Source organism: Rissa tridactyla, chromosome 21 (genome assembly GCF_028500815.1).
Source record: "Rissa tridactyla isolate bRisTri1 chromosome 21, bRisTri1.patW.cur.20221130, whole genome shotgun sequence".
In the NCBI taxonomy this organism is placed as follows: Eukaryota; Metazoa; Chordata; class Aves; order Charadriiformes; family Laridae; genus Rissa; species Rissa tridactyla.
Window position 1 is genome coordinate 5,469,314 of NC_071486.1, and position 18,259 is coordinate 5,487,572.

The 18,259-nt window shown below is 52.1% G+C and overlaps 1 protein-coding gene and 1 long non-coding RNA gene across 2 annotated transcripts in view; both read left to right on the plus strand.

Moving 5' to 3' along the window:
- The window catches only part of CR1 (complement C3b/C4b receptor 1 (Knops blood group)), an 80,045-nt gene that overhangs the window by 26,499 nt on the left and 35,287 nt on the right, over nt 1–18,259 (plus strand). The window contains exons 20-37 of the mRNA XM_054181602.1: nt 453–535; nt 1,029–1,223; nt 1,439–1,498; nt 1,617–1,745; nt 1,857–2,051; nt 2,378–2,467; nt 8,146–8,337; nt 9,424–9,520; nt 9,703–9,788; nt 10,205–10,399; nt 13,133–13,193; nt 13,374–13,484; nt 13,754–13,945; nt 14,810–14,905; nt 15,607–15,723; nt 16,596–16,807; nt 17,653–17,715; nt 17,955–18,013. Of these exons, the coding sequence (XP_054037577.1) occupies nt 453–535; nt 1,029–1,223; nt 1,439–1,498; nt 1,617–1,745; nt 1,857–2,051; nt 2,378–2,467; nt 8,146–8,337; nt 9,424–9,520; nt 9,703–9,788; nt 10,205–10,399; nt 13,133–13,193; nt 13,374–13,484; nt 13,754–13,945; nt 14,810–14,905; nt 15,607–15,723; nt 16,596–16,807; nt 17,653–17,715; nt 17,955–18,013 (2,233 nt within the window). The remainder of the gene's footprint in view (nt 1–452; nt 536–1,028; nt 1,224–1,438; nt 1,499–1,616; nt 1,746–1,856; nt 2,052–2,377; nt 2,468–8,145; nt 8,338–9,423; nt 9,521–9,702; nt 9,789–10,204; nt 10,400–13,132; nt 13,194–13,373; nt 13,485–13,753; nt 13,946–14,809; nt 14,906–15,606; nt 15,724–16,595; nt 16,808–17,652; nt 17,716–17,954; nt 18,014–18,259) is intronic.
- LOC128900181 (uncharacterized) lies at nt 5,737–8,279 on the plus strand. Its single transcript, XR_008463223.1, has 3 exons — nt 5,737–6,362; nt 6,914–7,062; nt 8,146–8,279. It is a non-coding gene; the product is annotated as an uncharacterized LOC128900181 (long non-coding RNA).

An 18,259-nucleotide genomic window follows, 5' to 3' on the forward strand; every position in this document is an offset into this window, starting at 1 on the left:
GGCTGGCTGGCATCAGCGGGCTCCTTCTGCCAGTCTTTGCAGCTGCTTCAAATGAAACAGAAGGGTTTTTCCTCCAGATACTCCCTTAGGATGGACTTTGGGGAAATGACAGCAATGTCCCACCCTTCTGGGGTTCAGCTAATCTCTGGAAATACACATCAGGGCGGAGGGATAATGTTATCCATCTAACCAAGATCAGATAGTACCAATCATGTCCAAGTGATGAATTTTTTTGAGCAGGAGGATATAATTCAGAGATTGATGAAGGTGTCAGTGCTGTCAGCACAAGAAGTATTAGCTTCCAGTAAGCTGATCCAAATGGTGCTTTAATGAAATGTAGATCCCTGTTGCCCCTCACTGTCCCCGCTGTATGTACGGGATAAATTTGAATATTTGTTCTTAGTTTCTGGACAGTTACACAAATTTTTCTTTTCTTGTGTATTTTCACTTAGGTACAAATTAAACGGGAGACATTTCATCTACTGCCAGCTTAAAGGAAACGATGTTGAATGGAGTAAACTTCCAACTTGCGAATGTGAGATTAATCCAACCTTACTTTTGACTTCACTCCAATAGATCCTGCATCCTAAGGTCTAGTCCTCATGCACTGCTCTTGTTGATTTTATGTGGCGGATCTGTCACCAACACCGCAGCTGAGAAACACCCATTTTGCTGCTGACACTGTATTTCAGCAGTTTTGTTCCCACAAGGTCAACGTATTTTCTCATGACCTAAGGTAGGGGTGAAGCGGATGGGATGAGATTTCCAGGAATCACAAGCCAGGGCATGGCAAGTTGCCTGTTTATTTTTGTGAGCCTTGGAGTGAGAGGGAGAAAGCCAGGAGAAAACAGAAAGTCGTCAGAAACAAAAGGGAGGTGGTGGAGACAGAAGGCTGTGCTAGTCGCCCAGCTCCAGTTGTCCAAAAAGTCCATTCTCTTCAAGAACCTTAGGTGGACTCAAGAAACATTTTGCTTTTTCATTATTACTGAAGTTTTTCGTAACGCTCGTGTTGACCTTCTTTCCTGCAGTAATTACCTGCTCTTCACCTCCTCAAATTAGCAACGGAAAGCATGATGGCGAAGGTGTGGAAAGGTTTGCGTATAACTCCACCGTGACTTACCGCTGCGACTCTGGCTTTCATCTTGTTGGAAATGCCAGCATCCGCTGTACCATTAGGGATAAAACAAACGGCGTCTGGAGCGGAGCTGCGCCTGAATGCAAAGGTGCTTTCATTTGAGTTTAGTATTTATGGCGAGGTCGGTGTTTAGCATGCACCAGCTTAACAGACTGCGATTGCTTAGTACAGGACACGTCAGGCGTTATGTCATATTGCAATTTTAAAGAGCAAAAATGCAGTGCTGCTAAAGCGAGTAAGGAATGACGGGGCCGCGCAAGAAAGGCGCAGTGCTCCTAGCAATACTTGCTCTTTATGCCCTAGAGAAAAGAGCAGCTCTCAAACTTGAAGCAAAAGAAATGGAAAGGAGTCCTCCTCCCCAAAGTGAGTTGAAATGATTGCACGCTAAGTCTCACCTTCCCCAACTTAATTTGCTTCTTTATCACATTTCTGTGAAAAAGCCATTCAATGAACTTCACACCGTGATTTTCTTTCTTTTCAGATTCCCGTGGAAATGCCATCCAAGTGTCTAAGAAGGTTTCCACGTGGGAAATGAAGCTCAACCTTTATAAAAAGTCACTCCAAAATACCATCTCCTTCTCCCATTCTTCTTCTTTCTCCAGGACACCAGGTCAGTCCTGGAGGCCCATTTGGAGTTCAGGGGAATTCATCAATGGGACTCCCTGGTTACTCCCAGTCCCATATACCTGGAGCTTTCATTTTTTCACATGTTTCTCTTCAGTGTCACGGGGATGTGCTACCTCAGCATTCAGATTTGTTGTACCTTTGTACAAAACCCAAAACTACTATTCTCCTGGGATCGGCCAAGGATCCTCCAAAGCGTGTCCTCCAAAGTACATGGGGATCTCTGGCATCCTCCCCCAAGCTGGCTGCTTTGAAAACTTAAAATGGTCTAAAGTTGCATCATTTTGTGGAAGTGAGTGATTTTTTTTGGTCATGTTCTTTTCTTCTATAAGTTTCCTCTGTATAACTTATGTTTTCCACTGGTTGGGCATTTGGTTCAAAGCTCAAGTTTTACTGCACTGACCATCTCCTCTTATAAAAGCTTATCTTTGTATGACATGTATTTTCGTTTATCAGTTGTTTCCTTGCCCTCATCTTATTACAGCTTTCATTTAACTAATTTTTTGCCACGCTGAAAAGCAAGAGATAACTTTATACCACGTAGCCTTAAGAGGGAGGGCTTTTGTCCTTGTTCCGACGGCGAGACGCAACGCACTAACGCTAACCTTGTTCCACCAGTGAGGTCGTGGGCAGCCAGGAGAAGCCGAACATGGCAGAAATGCTGCTACAACAGGTTCCCCATGCGCTGCAAAGGATTATTTTACCCGTAAGAAGGGTGAGTGTCAGTTGTGCTGGAAACAGCCTCTGGATGCAACCTGGTCTAGTGGGAGGTGTCCCTGCCCATGGCAGGGAGGGTTCGAACTGGATGGTCTTTAAGTTCCCTCCCGACCTAAACCATTCTATGATTCTATAAGCGTGTTATTGTAAGTAATGAAGACAAAACACCCACTGGAGGGTCTCACCACCCAACTGGAGGCCGGATGAAAAGCATTTCGCTGGTGTCAGGATCAAGCTGAGCTTGCCCATCCCTGAGCTGCGTCTCTTGGGTCAAAACCAGAAAATCTGCCACCCCTGTTGTGATGGACTTTGTGTGTGAACCCGTACAGCCCGGGGCTGTTCCAGGAATGAGATGAGGCTGGTGCTTAAGGCCAGGTCCAGAAATGTCCCTGTGGAGGTGCAGCGTGGCCAGGAGGGATTTTTCCCATTTCTGCATCATTTCTCAAAGGTGGGGTTTGTTCCAACCCGTCACCATCGCCAGGCTGACGGCCGGGACCGAAACGCCAAGGTGTTTGTCTGGACTGATAAACAAGGGTTTAAAGAATCCCACTTGCAGGGTTAATGGCAGGGTAACCGGGCTGCATGGTTGGCCGCTTGTGGAAGCGTGTGTAGGAAAGACGTTGCGGTGGTATCGGTGTAGGAAAAGGGCTACAAGCAGGGCTTTGCAGGCCTTAAAGGAGATGAAATTTCTTGATGTTGGGCCCTAGGTAGGATGAAATGAAGGCTAGAAGCATCCTGGATCATACAATGTGGAAGGAAGTGAGAAAACTTTGTCCTTTTTTTTTTTTCCTAAAAGTTTCTACTTTGTTATGTAACTTCAGAACGACGTTTGATTTAAAAATCCCTTCCTGTTGGTTTTTCTCTTTTTTACTATTTTGTCATTTTTGGCGCCTCTTCAGGAGATCGTGTCAAAGCAGCAGCTTGACACACGATCTAACGCCTGAGAAACGCCGCTTTGCGTCGTACTTCAGGAAGTTGGCTCCACTGCCCCAAAACAAGGTAAAAGCGGCCCCTCGGTGCCAGAGGCAAGGGATGAGCCAGGGGAGAGCGGAACCATGACGGAAAACAGCCTCTAGTGTTTGAAGGAGGAGTTGGTTTGGGCCTTTCTAAAGGTGCTTAAAGATGCTAAAATTCATCCCCAAAGTGTGTGGGGTTTTAATAATCTGGGCAGAAAGCTTAACTCTCCTTGAAAGTACAGTTTCCGTGTGAATGTTTCCTTCCCCCAGGCTGCACGTACGGCTCTTGGGAAGAGCGATGGCAAGTGCACGGAAAGATTTATCTGTAGCTTTGAAGCAGTTTATTTGGGATGGGTCTGCTCTCCTCCAGCGACACCGTGACGAAGGGACCGCCCCGCGGAAGGAACCCCGGGAGGAGGCGTTCGCCCTTGTGTGATTCAAAGGCAACTATCGCGCGCTGCTCTTCCTGCCATCTCACTGCAGATGTAGATGAGGCTCACAGTTAAATGGGGTCCCACCTAACCTAGATATATTGCTATCTTTTCAAGCAAAAATAGCACTTTGGGCACGCCGCATGCAAGCCCTTCGCCGTGTTCGCTTCCTGAAGGTGCAACCACGCAATGGTTGCGCTTGTGAGGACCCCTACACTTTGCTTTAAAACAAAGAATAAGCTAGATCAGGTCTGTCCCATGCGCACATACAAATATTTGTTTTTTCATTTATTTTGATATGTTTTAATGTTTCAAGAAATGGATTGAAAATTATTTATCCAAGAGCTGGCCAATCCCCACAGCTGCTCCTCCCATCTCAGTTTTTCTCTCTTTCAGCAATTTCCTCCAAACGTCCCCAATCCAGTTACGATTCCCTATTGATCCGACCAGCCTTTTCCAGGCTGGGGGTGGGGAGCTGCAGTTTCTCCGAAACCCCCCAGCCCTTCTGCATAATTTCTGGCCAACCTCGGTCACGTCACAACCCCTTTGACTCGGTGTTTCCACAACCGCACGTTTCCGTGCTTCCCTAGCAATGCCGACCTGCTGCCATAACAATCCCCGTAAACACAGGCTGGCAGGAAAGGCTGTAAAAGACCCAAATCTCTGCTGGGCTGAGCTGCTCCCCCGACTTACCAGGAATTTCTGGCTGCGGCACGGTTCAGCTGCAGATACACCCATGCGGGCTGCCAGCGGGGTTGTGCTGAAAGCGAAATGACTGTCTTGCGAAGTTACGAGGTCATTTCTGTTAGGAAGTCCTAGCACTTTGCATGCTAAATTGAATGTTGATCTTCATATCTTCGGTACTTTAAGCACTTTCTTCAGCAGAAGCTTTTTTTGTATGAGACGTAAGTTCTTTGCAGTTTGTGTTTCTGTTCAGAATACGTGAAAGATAACAGCCAGGAGGGGCCTGGGAGTCTGCTCATCTCACACTGTAAAAGAGCTACTTCTGCCTTCCAGCGGGAGGAAGGCAGCTCTGGGAGGCTGCAGTCTCTGAGCACGTCGACCCCGCGCAGACGGAGAAGTGGCTGCTGAATACACTCCGCAGCGCTGCCGGACGGCAGGAGAGAAGCTGGAAATGGCTTACGTTGTCGGTTGCTTACCATCTTTGTCCTCTACAGAAGGCTAAAGCTCCCAAAGCCTTTCTGGTATTTTGTTTACATTTAGTAATAAATGGTAATTGCTTATAAAGGCTAGCCTGTGAATTCAGCTGCCTGCTGAATGAATTCCCTTTTCATATTTTATGCTCTTTTCAGGAATGTATCCATTTTTAGAGATATCTTGGCAGTGCTCAGATTTGCTGAGCAAAGGTTCAATCAGGTCTTTAGCTGCACTCTTATTTATTTCCTAAATGGCCTCCTATGCAAGTTTAACTTGGTTAAAAAAAAAAAACAAAAAAAAACAAAAAACAGGAAAGAAGGAAAGGAATGCAAATCCATGCAGTAATGTTTGGGAATGTGAGTGTTTCTCCTAAGTGGTCTGAAAAAGAAAGCTGGAGCGACGCATGCCTGCCTTCATCCTATGTAGCCCCTCTGCTGCGGCCGCCCCCTCAGCCCGGGCAGAGCCGGGGGTCAGTCCCGAAAGGCTTTGGGGGCTGTGGGTGACGTCCCAGGCTGCCGCCCTGCCCAGGGGTGGCAGCAGCGTGTGGGACCGGGCAAGGAGCCGAGGGTGGATTTCTGTGAAAAGCCAAGAGCAACCCCAGCAACAAAACCCCCATTTTTGCTGGAAACCTCATATTGTGCCAGTCTGAGCCTGGCAGCGCTGGTGCCCCGAGCAGCCCGGGTTGGGCTCCCTCCCTACATCCCTTCCCTTCTGCCGTTGCCATCTGCTCGGCCCGATTGCTGCTGCGCAGGGAAGGGATGTGGGAGCAAGATAAAGCAGTCGCCTGTGGCCGCTGCAGCGGAGCAGGCACAGACCCGCTATCGCAGGGCTCAGCTGCTGCGGCAGTCGGTGCTCAGCCGGTTACTGGGGCAATCATGGGCAAAACGGGCCAGCAAACGCGGGTGGCAGAGGCAGAGGGACACGCTGGTCTGAGCCTGATGGTCTCAGCAGGTCCAGATGTCTCCTGTGTGGCCGCAGGTAGGAAAGCAGCAGCCTGGTTCAAGGGGTTAATGGGGACTCCGAGAGCAGTGGCGTTCCACTGAGTCGAAACTCCAGCGGCTGGTTCTTCTGATGTCCGTGAACAGAGCCGCTCCCTGCAGAGACTCGACATTACAAGAGGTCTTTGCCAAATACTTCTCAACCTCTTGCCATCCCACGCTGATGTCACTGCTCTAAGCCTTTGCAAGAGAATTCCCCAGCATTTAAAGCATTTTTTTTTTCCTATTAGCAACTTCCTTTTGTATTATGCAGCCACTATCCCAATTCAGACCTCGGGTGACCGGTCACCTGTAAAAATATGTGGCCAAGACATCTCCGTGTAATTTGTCAACACGTTCACAAGTAAGTATTTAAAAGTATATGTTATTGAGGCTGCTTGACTCCTCCCTTAAGAAAACACCTCTTGGCCTCATTGCAAATGTTTTCGTCACATATCCTTGGAGCTTAAATTGTGCTGGAAAGGGAAATAAAGTGAGGGGGGGAGGGGGAAGTAAAAAAGATAACTTAAGAGTTTCTCGGTGGAAACATGACTGTTTTCTGGCTAACAAAGGCAGACAGAGGGAGGCAGGGCAGGCTGCTGCGGGCTGCCCTTTCCTCGGGGCAGGGTGACACATGTCCCTTACTGGCAGCGCTGCTCAGCAGAGCGGGACGGGGCAGCAAATACGGCCACAGCCGTTCCCTTGGCTCTTCCCGCAGGCCCTGGGGGCAGGGATCCCGGAGCAGCTCAGCTTTCCCAGGCGGGCAAGGAGCCCAGGCAAACGGCTCCTGTTTGGGCCCAAGGACGTCCCTGAGCCTCCACGGGCAGCGCTGCATCTCATTCAAAGAGTTTTGTGTCTAATTGAGAGAGTTACAGTGGAAATGCCGGTATCCCTGCTGTGTTGTTTTGTGCACAGGTGTTAACAGAAGCAGCTCAATTAGCAGCTTCAATGTGGGGATGATTTACAGCCCTCTGGTCTCCAGTGCACCCCTTGGGCTGAAGGAAAGCCCTCTCTTCTTGCAGAATCACCTCTCTTCACAGACGTCTCATCCTAGGGACGCGCAGGTGACGTTTGAAGGCGGTTTTTGGGGAGCTGGTGCCACTGAGCTGGGCTCTGCTGGGCTCCCTGGGCCAGGTGCTGGTGGAGAGGGCAGGAGGCACTGATGGAGATGCAGCTCCTGTCCCCGCACAGAGCAGAGCCGGTGCTGGGGATGAACGGGACCTTCTCTTTGGGGCATGCTGCACGGCTTGCAGCCAGAGCTGGCAAGACCCACAGGCTGCCCTTTGGGGATATTTTTTTTTTTTTTTCTTCTTTTCCTTTGCGACTTGATGGCCTTGGAGATAGGGGTGTCTTTACCGGAAGGCGCAGAGGATGATTTGAAGGGGAGGCTGAGGCAGCGGGTGCGGGGAGGGCCCCGCGGAGGGCACCCCCCTCTCCGTGCCAGGCGTGCTGCTGGGAGCAGGCAGGGGGGGAACCGAGCGCTCCGAGCCCACCCCCGCGTCCAGCCGCACACAAGGACCTTCACCACGGAGCGCCCCCGAGCTGCGCCCGCGGGGAGAGGGCGGGAGGGGGGGGGGGGACAGGGGTACGGTGCTTTTGGCTGCGGGTCCCAACGGCGGGCCGCGGGGTGGAGGACACAGCCGGCAGCCGCCCCCCCGCCCCCGCTGCCCACGCGTGGCAGCAGCTCCCCCGCCTGCTCTTGAGCAAGCCCTGGGAAGGGCTGCGGGAGGGGCCGCGCTCCCCGGGGGCGGCGGCGGCGGAGGCAGGGAGCCCCCGGCTGCGCACCCGGCGCGGGCGGTGATCGGTGCCCGCTCCGCTCCGGGTCCCCTCCGCTCCCGGCGCCGCTGCGGGCGCCCCGCGGCAGCGATGGGCTCCGGGAGCCGCCGATCGCTGCTGCCGCCGCCGCCGCTGCTGCTGCTCCTGCTCCTGCTGCCCGCGGCGTGGGGTGAGCCCACGGGGAGGGCTGGGGGTGAAGGGGGGGGACGTGCCGGGTGGGCTCCGTGTGCCCCACGCCTGCTCCGCTGCGTGGGCGGGCCGTGGGTGCGTGTGCCGCGCTCTCCTGCGGGCACCGTGTGGGCGTCCGTGCTGTGCCCCGCGCAGGGAGCTTCGGCAGAAGCCCCACTAAAGCCGGGTTTATTTTCCTATAGGTGACTGCGGGCCGTTGCCAGATATAAACCACGCGGAGCCCCCGCAGGACACCAAACACCTGGAGAGCTTCAGCGTCGGCTCTAAAGTTACGTACAGATGCGCCGCGGGCTACATTAAACGCCCCTTGCTGTCGGACACCATACAGTGCCTTGCAAACTCCCAGTGGTCCAACCTCACGGAGTTCTGTGGTCGTAAGTATTTCACCTTCTCTGAAACGAGTTGCTTAGAGATGCACGCTGCTTGTGAAAGCATTTGCTGCTTTAGCAATCGCTGGTTTAAGGGTTTCTTCATCCAAAGCGACACACGACCAAGTTGTTGCTCAGAGAATCTCTTATTGTTCCTTTTTCGTAACTCTGCTTAGTCCCTTGGAGCCGTATAAAGGTAGACAGGTAGCTGGGGGAAGCAGAGGAGAGAGGGGCAGACTGTCGCGGCCAGGCGCTGGTGCAGCCGGACGCCGACGCGAGAGGTAGCCGAGGGGGAAGGTTTGGCACTGGGGATTCGCAAACCTCCGCGGTGAGAACTGGCTGCACTTCCCCACCTCAAACGCTTCGCCAGTGGAATTGGCAGGGGAGGTGGGCACTGTGCTCGTGAAAGAGAGCAAATTTAAACATTTAAAATCTTTTTCTATTAAATAGTCATCTAGGGATATTTTTGAATTGCACAAACTACCAATCACCTTCTTAAAAATATTCATGGTATCCACGTTCTTAGGGAGGCTTGTGCATTATCACTTGGATTTATGTTTATATGTAGTTGAATGCAAAACATTGTTATTTTTGCTTTGGAACTTTTTGCTTTTTTGTGGTTTTTTTTTTGCTTTGTACACTTTTGGTTGTCTTCATTGTTGCTAGGTACCTGTCTCAGCCCGCCACGTGTGGTTTTTGCTAGAATATCAGCAGAAGATGAAACACAGAATTTTTATACCATTGGTGTCACGGTGAGGTATATCTGTCGCCGAGGCTTTGAGAATATCACAGACCAGCTCCCCACCAGCACTTGTCGTGACAATTTAACATGGTCAGAAGTTCCCAAGCTATGTCAGAGTGAGTGTCCTGCATCGTTTCATTTTCTCTGACGTCCTCCCACAGCTGCATCCGTGGCGCTGTGTTCCGGCGCCACCTCTGATTTCTAGTTTAGGATTGCTTTTCTTTAATGCCGTTTAGCGTGACGTACCATCAGATGCCTGGTTTGTCATTGCCACACTGTCACAAAAAGTATGTTTGTGAGTTTTTTCCCTGTCCTTGTAGCGTCCTAAGGATAATCTTATTCCTTTTTAGGGAAATCTTGCGGTATTCCAGCAAATCCAGAACACGGCAAAGTTATTACAAATGATTATCTGTTCGGTGCAAAAGCAGATGTGGTTTGTAACCGCGGGTGAGTGTGAAGCCAGCTGCCCAGTGCATCCCAGTCGCCTGGCCGGAGTGTGACTGGGATGCGCTGGTGCGTGAGTTGGAACAAGGGGCTCTGCCTGTCGAGTCCTCGGCACCTCTCTGGGGTGACGTGTTCTTGGTGGGTGAGAACAAACTGATTTGTTGATGTGGCTTTTCCCCCTGCAGGTACGTGTTAAAGGGAGCGTCGCGTCTCGTCTGGTGCTCCCTACGGGGAAGTGAAGTTGCCTGGAGTCAAATTCCAGCTTGTCAGGGTAAGTGGGGTTGTCCAGCGCTTGACGGGAAATAGCAAATACTCCAACTCAGAAACAGCGAATCGTGCGCCCGTTTTGCTGAACTGAGTCAGGTCGGTATCTCTGGGAAGGAGACAGCGGGCGTGACAAATGCAGGGACGAGCCACTAGCGTCACTGCTGCCTTCTGCACGGGAAAGACTGACGTAAAGGAGCAACCCAGTGGCCTTGGTGTCCCTGTGGGCTGCCGCTGGCCCTGAAACGGAGGCACCTAAAAGCAATTGTGTGCCGAGAGGGTGCCCAGTGCTCCCATTTCAGCCCCTGCGACTGGTGCAATGCCAGCCTGTGTGCGCGCAGCCCTTGGGTTTTCCTCTCTTCCCGTCGTGGAGAAGAGCATCCCAGGTGCCACCTCCTGAGCTCTTTGCTTTTTCTCCCCCAGCTATTTCTTGTCCTCCACCTCCAGCTATTCGCGACGGGAAGCACACCGGTAACGGTACGGAGGAGTTCGTGTACGACTCGGTTGTGACGTACACGTGTGACCCTGGGCTCCAGCTGGTGGGAAACGAAACTCTTCGTTGTATGACGGAGAACAGCCTCGTCGGCGTCTGGAGTGGGCCTCCTCCCGAATGCAGGGGTGAGCGTTGCTGGATAATTATCCTGTTCTTGAGGAGTTTTTCTTGCTGTGCGGTTAATTAGTCCTAATTCCCTTCTGGAGTTAGGGCCCCAGTCTGGACAGGCGTTCCTGTAGGGCTGGGCTCCAGGGCAGCAGCGTCTGCGCGCAGCAGGGATGGCCACCAGGTCTCTGCTTCGCCGGGTGCCAAGCTCAGCTGAAGAACAACCTGAGCACAGTCGTACACAGCTCTACGTTTTTCCCTTCAAGAGGAAGAGGCAGAATTTTAATAAACCATGCGTGAAGTGTTTCAGGAACTGCAAAGCTGATGGGCTAAACCTCAGAATGGATTTATATCTAGTGTCCCAGGCAATAAAGCCCAGTGGGACAGCAGAGCCCCTCTGTCCATGAGGCTTGGAGTGTCACCAAGAGGTCCCTGGGTGACTCTTCCGCAGCTCTCGCTGTCGTAGCCACAGATGCCCAGGTCAGAGCCCGCCTGCCCATGCTACGTTTACTCCTTACTGAAGGCTTTTATATATTATGTATAAAGGAGAATTATCTAAAAATATAATTTTGTGTGGTTTTCCGTGTCGTGGTTTTGGCTGGATTGGCCAATCAGAACGACAGATGGCCCTCCCCCTCCCTCCTCAGAGAGGAGAGGAAGAGATAAGGAGATTTACAAGTTTAGAAAAAGAACTAAACTACTTTAATGAAAATAATAATAAATAAGGAAATAGTAAATAATAATAGAATAATAATGTAAAAAAAAAAAAGTATACGGTATGTACAAAACTGTATCCAGCTCCCAGGATGACGATCGCGTCACCAGCAGACACAGGGAAAGTCCCAGACTGGAGTCAGCGATGGACAGGAGCTGAATTCCGGAACTAGAGTCAGGAATGCTCGGATCAGGATCAAAGGCAGACGAACAGACAGGGTCCTCCTCAGACGTCGGCCATTGAAGAAAACACGAGCCAGAGCCCCCTTTGCCCCTTTGATCCCTCAGCTTTTACACTGAGCGTGATGCAGATGGGCTGGAATACCCTGTTGGGCAGTTTGGGGTCCCCTGTCCCGTCTGCTCCTCCCTGCAGGTGGGACCCCTCTGCGCTTCTCCGCTTCCCACCCTCCAACGGGGCAAAAGGCGAGGTTAGCTGACCTTGGTTGTCATCGCAATAAGTCTAAGCAAGAGCCTCTGTGCACACCATTCCTTGGTACAATCAGGTCTTATCACTCTGAGAGCGAACAGTTTCTGAACGATACGCTGTTAATTTCAGATGTTAGTCAGTTAGAAGAGGCCCAGCTAAAAAGTAAAATTACAAGTCAGAAAATTGGTTCTGTTTTACCTCAAACCAGGACATTCCTTTATTTTTTTTTTCTCTCGATAGTTAGCACTACAGCAGCGACAAACCAAACAGAACCCTTGGAAGATAACGCAGCAGAGAATCCCAACTGGCTAGGTAAGAGCTCAGGAGAGGCGTTCTGTCTCTGGGTTGTTAATCGCTCTAATTGCACCCACGTTGGGCACCTGTGACTCCACGTGACGCTGGATTTCTGCTGTCCTTGTGCTCTTCATTTCTTTTGGTGAGTCTGTCTTCCAGTTTCCGAGGGGTTCACACAGGCTTATTCCCTGGTGTAAGCCCTTGTCTCTGCTCCCGGCTGAGTGACTCCTTAGCTGGCACGACACGGGGGAGGATTTTTAACGCTTGAATCTCCCTCCCTGCAGCCCAGCATCTCGGTAGAAACCAGTGGCGTTATCCCGGCTGTATTTGGACGTTGCTGAGGATGGAGGTAGCTTGGAGCTACGGACCTCAGCGCTCTCAGTGGAGAGCGATGGGCTGAGGGACTCGAGAGGAGCATAATGATGTGTGTAGCGGTTCATGACACACTGTTTTATAGGGTTTTGCCTTCTCAGCAGCGTTATGGTTATCTGAGTTTGAATAACATTTTTCTGTGGGCATAGATCCAGGAACTTCCCCGTTTAGTTATCAGCACTGTTGGCTTCATTTTATTAACACCAGTTTCCTTATTTTCTTCTCTAGCAAGGATCCTCATCCCTACTTGCATTGGTAAGTAGTTTGATATTGAAAATATACTTTCCTAATGCAAAGCTGTTACTTGCTGTTAAATAGCCGGAGTCGGCGGTTTTGGTTTATTCACTTAACTGCCCCTCGTACTGAGTGCCAGGACTCGGGGGTCTCTGCTGGGTACCGCAGCAGCACAGCGAGCAGCGCACGGACCCTCTGCCTCTCAGGATAAAACATTACATCAGCTGTAATTGATGAATGCAAGAATGACGGGGGATGACATGCAAGAAGCCAAAGAAGCCAGTGTAAGAAGCCAACCAAAAACTGCACACTCTGTCACCCTTTAATTGATAAAGTTGCTCTAAAAGGCCTTGGCAGGCACTGAAAGAGAGGAGATTAGTGAAGCTTGGAACATCCCTGTTGCAAAAGAGATGAAGCACTGAAAATGCGGAGCGTGTTTAAAATACAAAGTAAACAGGCACGGCCCATAAAAGCAGCAGATAAATGAGGATCCCACCCTTAAGAAGATCAGCACGGCACCGCACTTAGCGGTTTCTGAGCTGCGTTCAGAGGCACGAGGGGGAATTTGCGTTATTCTGGGGGCGGGGGGGGGGACAGACAGCCCCACAGCAGAGAATTTTCCTGCCAATCTTTTACCAAAATGCAGCATTTCGCTTCGGTTACATACCAAATTTGTTCCTTATTTTTAAAATTTTGCTTCTCTGTTTGTTAGGTCTCCTGGTCCTTGGGATTCTAGCTGTGATCATCAGGAAATGGAAAGACAATAAAACGCAGTAAGTGAGCGTAAGCTGCCCCTCTCCAGTCATAACCTTCCCTAAGGATAATTGGGTATTTCCTTTTAAGCTCTGAGTGATAGCAGTTACACGCAGTAGATATTTGCACGGTTAACCCTGTCGTTCCGTGTTGCTAAGTTGCTTTTTATTCTCTGAATTTTCTCCTTTCCTTCTCTTCAGCTCTTTTAATGTGTCTTTACGAAAGCACAAGACAAAGGGAAGGGATCTGCCGATGCACCCAAAGATAGCGGGTGACGAGAAGCAGCTGGTGCCGTGGCATTCCTATTTTTGGTACGTTTGCTTGTTCGCCTGCCCAGAAGCGTGTGCCACTCTTCTGACTATACCCACGGAGCTCACCAGTGTGATTTCTAGCTCCAAACCTTGCCGAGCCTCCACGTGGCCAGTGCTGCGCATCCTTGTGCAGTGTCTGACTCTGCCTCCGCGATGAACACGCCGCTTGCCGAAGAGGCGACAGCTGCTTCACGGGAGGGCTTGGCGTTCGCCGGCTGCGCGCGGGGCTCGGCAGGAGGGATTCCCCCTGTTCTCTCTCTCATCCGCAGCCACACGACGAGTTGCCACGTGTGTCCCGGCTGCGAAGAGGGGCTGCACGCCGCCCTGGCCCCCCGCGCCGAGCCCGCGCCCCGCGGCTGTGCCACCTGCGAGGAGTGGCTGCGCGCCCAGCCCCACGCGCCGCGCTCCTACTCCGTCTCCAGCATCGGCAGCGGGGAGAGCCGGAGCCCTGCGGGCACAAGGTACCGCCGTCACCCAAGGAACTGCTCCTGCTGCCCTCCCACGGGTCCTTGGAAAGGAAAAGAGGGGGAAAGGGGCACTTCTTGTGGGGGAAAAGCATCCGGCCAGCAGGGCGAGGCGGGGGGATTCTGCCCCTCTGCTCCGCTCTGGGGAGACCCCCCTGCAGTGCTGCCTCCAGCGCTGGGGCACCAACAGCAGAAGGACACGGAGCTGTTGGCGCGGGGCCAGAGGAGGCCCCGGAGATGCAGGGAGGGCTGGAGCCCCTCTGCTGTGGGGACAGGCTGAGAGAGCTGGGGGGGTTCAGCCTGGAGAAGAGAAGGCTCCGGGGAGACCTTCCAGCCCCTTCCAGTCCCTAAAGGGGCTCCAGGAAAGCTGGGGAGGGACTCGGGATCAGGGAGGGGAGCCATGGGAGGGGGGAAAATGGTTTTACACTGAAAGAGGGGGGATTTAGATGAGATCTCAGGGAGAAATTGTTTGCTGTGAGGGTGGTGAGCCCCTGGCCCAGGTTGCCCAGAGAAGCTGTGGCTGCCCCATCCCTGGAGGGGTTCAAGGCCAGGTTGGACGGGGCTTGGAGCAACCTGGGCTGGTGGGAGGTGTCCCTGCCCAGGGCAGGGGGTGGCACTGGGTGGGCTTTAAGGCCCCTTCCAACCCAAACCATGCTGTGATTCTATGATGATGATTCTATGATCTTTACATGGATAGAGCAGATTTTGTAGCTTGAATTCCTTTGGTTCCTTTAAATCCAGTTTTAGCAGTAGAAAGTATTTGCTATTTAGAATAAAGTGGTTCCGTAGGGAGGAGTCATTCTTGGAAAGCCATGTGTTTGGTGGATTCAGGCCATTCTCTCTCTCTTTCTCTGCCTTCAGCTCTCCTCCCCAAACGGCAGATGTGCTGAGGGGTGAGGGTGCAGCAGAAGCTGTTCCGGAGCGGAGCGATGCAGAGCAGCCCATGGACCGTGAAAGGTCTGTCTTCTGTCTTCCACTTAAAAATACACAGATGCCACGGTGGGCTTGAATAAAAATCATTTTAGAGTAGAGTAGAACTGATTTTATTTGAGTAGAAAATGAGGGTATTCTGCACCTCCTTGTTTATTCCAGCCTCTTTCCTGTCTTGATACTGTGCTGAGTATTACTGCATTTAATTTTAAAACACTAGTCTCTCTGCTGTTTTTTCCCCTGAAAGACACTCTGGACAATTTTTGTCTTTATTCTTTTTTAAAAAAAGCATTCAGCACGTGCCCGTGTTTCTCCTGTTTCCTTACTCGTCTTGCTCCCCGGCACTTGCCCTGTACGCTGCAATGCCCGGTCGCTCCCCGCGGCGCTCGGGGCCGATACGGAGCTGCCCTCTCTGCCCCCCCTCTGCCCCACGGAACTGGCGCTAATTGGGTTTGCAGGGTTGATGAGGTGGGGTTGGGAACTGGGGGCCCAGCCAGGAGGAGAGTAGGGATTTACGAAGCGGTTCAGGAGAGGCGCAGAACCATCTCACAGGTTCCAGCAAAGCCAGGGGGGGTTGATCTCGTTCCCCGCTGGCTCTGCAGCCCGAGGCAGGTTTCCATCCCGCCTGGGACGGTTCCTCTGTACCGGGGAGGCTGGAGGGGCCCGACTTGATTTTTGAGTCTCCCTGGAAGGACTCAACGCACGTCTTCAATGGTGCTTCCCCGCAGCAACCGCCACGTCTGCCCCGTCTGCGAGGACTGGCTGCGCGCCCACCTCGGCCCGCGGGGAGGGGGTCCAGCAGCGCCCGGGGAGCGGCCGGGGGGGCCCCGCCGGCGGGACGAGGGGTGAGTGCGGTGCGGCCGGGGCAGGCAGCTCCCTGCGGCAGCGGGCACCACAGCCCCGCGTTCTCAAAGGCGGGAGTTAACCACTTAACTTAAAAAAAATAATAATGATAGGGGGGTGGGTGTAAATGTTGGTTGCACTTGCTCTTAGCTCAGTATCGGGGTAAAGCGCGGTGCCCGCTCGCAAGCAGAGAGCGGGGGAACTGGTGGGAGGGTTCTTTGGACAACGCTTGTGTGGTTTCCCTGGGCGTCTCTGAAGCAGCTTGTGCTCCTCGGCCGTCCTCCCTCGGCGCAGCCTCCCGTCTTCTTTGGCCCAATGGAGCTCTGGTTATAGTTACGCGGCAAAGAGCCCCGGTGCTGTAAGAGCCCCCGCAGCGTGGGCCTTCTCTTCATGTCGCTGCCAAGTGCTTTTCCCACTTCTTGGCATTGGTTTGTTTGGGATAGAGCAGGGACAAGGTGAGCAAAGTGCTGCTGTATGCTCTCATTCATCTTCTGACGCTTGCCCACAAAGCTTCCTTAACAGAGTCGTCATTGACAGAGGCAAATTCAAATAAATATCTGGTTAAAATAAACATAGTCTGAGGTGCGCTTCCGCCTGCTTTAGCTTTTTAAGTAGGAACTTCTTTTTACCCGTTATTTATTTCATGCTGTTCCTGCGAGTGCTTGTTTTGCCTGCTGTTAGCCCTAACCCTGGAGGAGCCGTTTCAGTTCTGCACTCATGAATCGCTACTTGTTTGGGTTTAAAAAGTTAATTATCTTTGAAATTGTTAATGAAACTAGCTTTTGTGGGTGCCAGAGCCTGTGTGGTGTGGCTTGGCGAGGAGTGGTTCCCGACATGAACCCTTCGGGGCTCACCCCTGGCTCTCTCCCCGCAGCCCCCAGCGTCCCGTCTGCACTCCCTGCGCCGACCGCCTGCACCTCTCCCTTGTCCACAGCGACACGGCGCGCTGCCCCGTCTGTCCCCTGGCCAGGGAGGGGACCCCGGCTCACCTCATCCCCCGCCGCACCCCCGGCTGCCACCTCTGCCCCGTCTGCGCGGCACCCACCCACGCGCACCTCTGCCAGCCCCGGCGCCAGGCACACGATGGTAGGGACTGGCGCGGGGAAGACCCCAAAACGCCCTTCGGGTGACCGAGGTGACCCTGGGGACCGGGGTGCCACAAAGCTTCGGCTGCAAAGGGCATTCCTCCCGAAGCCCAGGGCTGCAGCACGCAGCATCTAACCCTAATTAGCTGCTCGTTTCCCTGTTGCAGGATAAATGCCGATGGCTGCAGCGTCCGAAGCCACACGAGGGTGGCTGGGGAGAAGGGGGAGTTGCTACACTAACTCCTGACGCTGTCGGGAAGGAAGTTTCAAGTGCAATAAGGCAACCTGGAGTCAAGCGTCTGACTTCACAACCAAGCATTTCTTTGTAAAGAAGCAGGAAAATCAAACGTACTTCAAAGTCAGCTCCATGTTGGTTTAACGCCTACTTTTTTGTTTGCTTATTTTAGTAGGAAAAAACTATTTCTGCAGCTCTTAAAGTGAAGCTTTTAAAATTAAGTAAATGTTTCTTTCCACTAGGAAAGTCATTTCACAGTAAACACCCTATTTGTGCACATTCTTGCAAGATTTACTTGTATTTTTTAAACTACTTTTTTACTGAGGTTCATTTACTAGTGTGTAGATACAAGTGCGAGAATGACAGTTTTTATAGCGAACCTGTTTTGTAAATAAAAGGAATATCAAATAAGTAATACTAGTATCCTGGCTTGGGGGTTGGTTTTTTTTTTCATATTTACTAATCAAACCTTCTCACAGAGCACTTTAAATGATTTTGCAGTCTCATTCTTTGCCGGATGTAATCTGCTGCTCAGGTAATTGCTGCTGCTCAGCTAATTGCCGCTGTTGTGTCACACTGTTGGCCGTAACAGCGTGGCTGGCCTTTCCTAGGAACTGCGACGGTGGAGGCTGCTGGAGCGGAGCCCATCTCCACCCCGGGCAGTATCGGGGAAGGTGAGTGCTCCTCTGCAGGTACAACCTTCCTTCCCTTGGCCGACCCCGAGTATTCCTGCACCAGTCGTGTGCTCTACCCCAAAAACTGGGCTGCAGCTCCAGCAGGATTAAACTAACTTGCTCCCTGCTTGGCGTTTGCTGGTTGTACTCCTTCTTTTGTGTTGACACGGGGACAAAATGAACAGTGATAACACAGAAGCTGTAAAAATTGCCTTTCTGGTTTATTGGTGTTTGGCAAGAGATTGAGTTCACTGGTGTTCTGGCAAGAGACGGGCAGTGCTACCGGCAGGACACAAAGGTGCCACGCAGTTCCATGATTCTGCCATTGTATTTGTTATCGAACTGGGACACAGCATGTTTCCATGGGTTTGTGCTGACGGGTGCAATCCTGATAATGCTTTGAGGAGGGAGAGGCAATGCCCGTCTGAACGCCTGAGCTGCCCCGTGCCCTGGCTGCCGTCCCTCAACGTCCCCTTTTGGTCATCCCTTCGAGCACGGGGCTGGAGGCAGCGCGGGCTGTTCCAGGGGGGCCAAGGCACCCCCG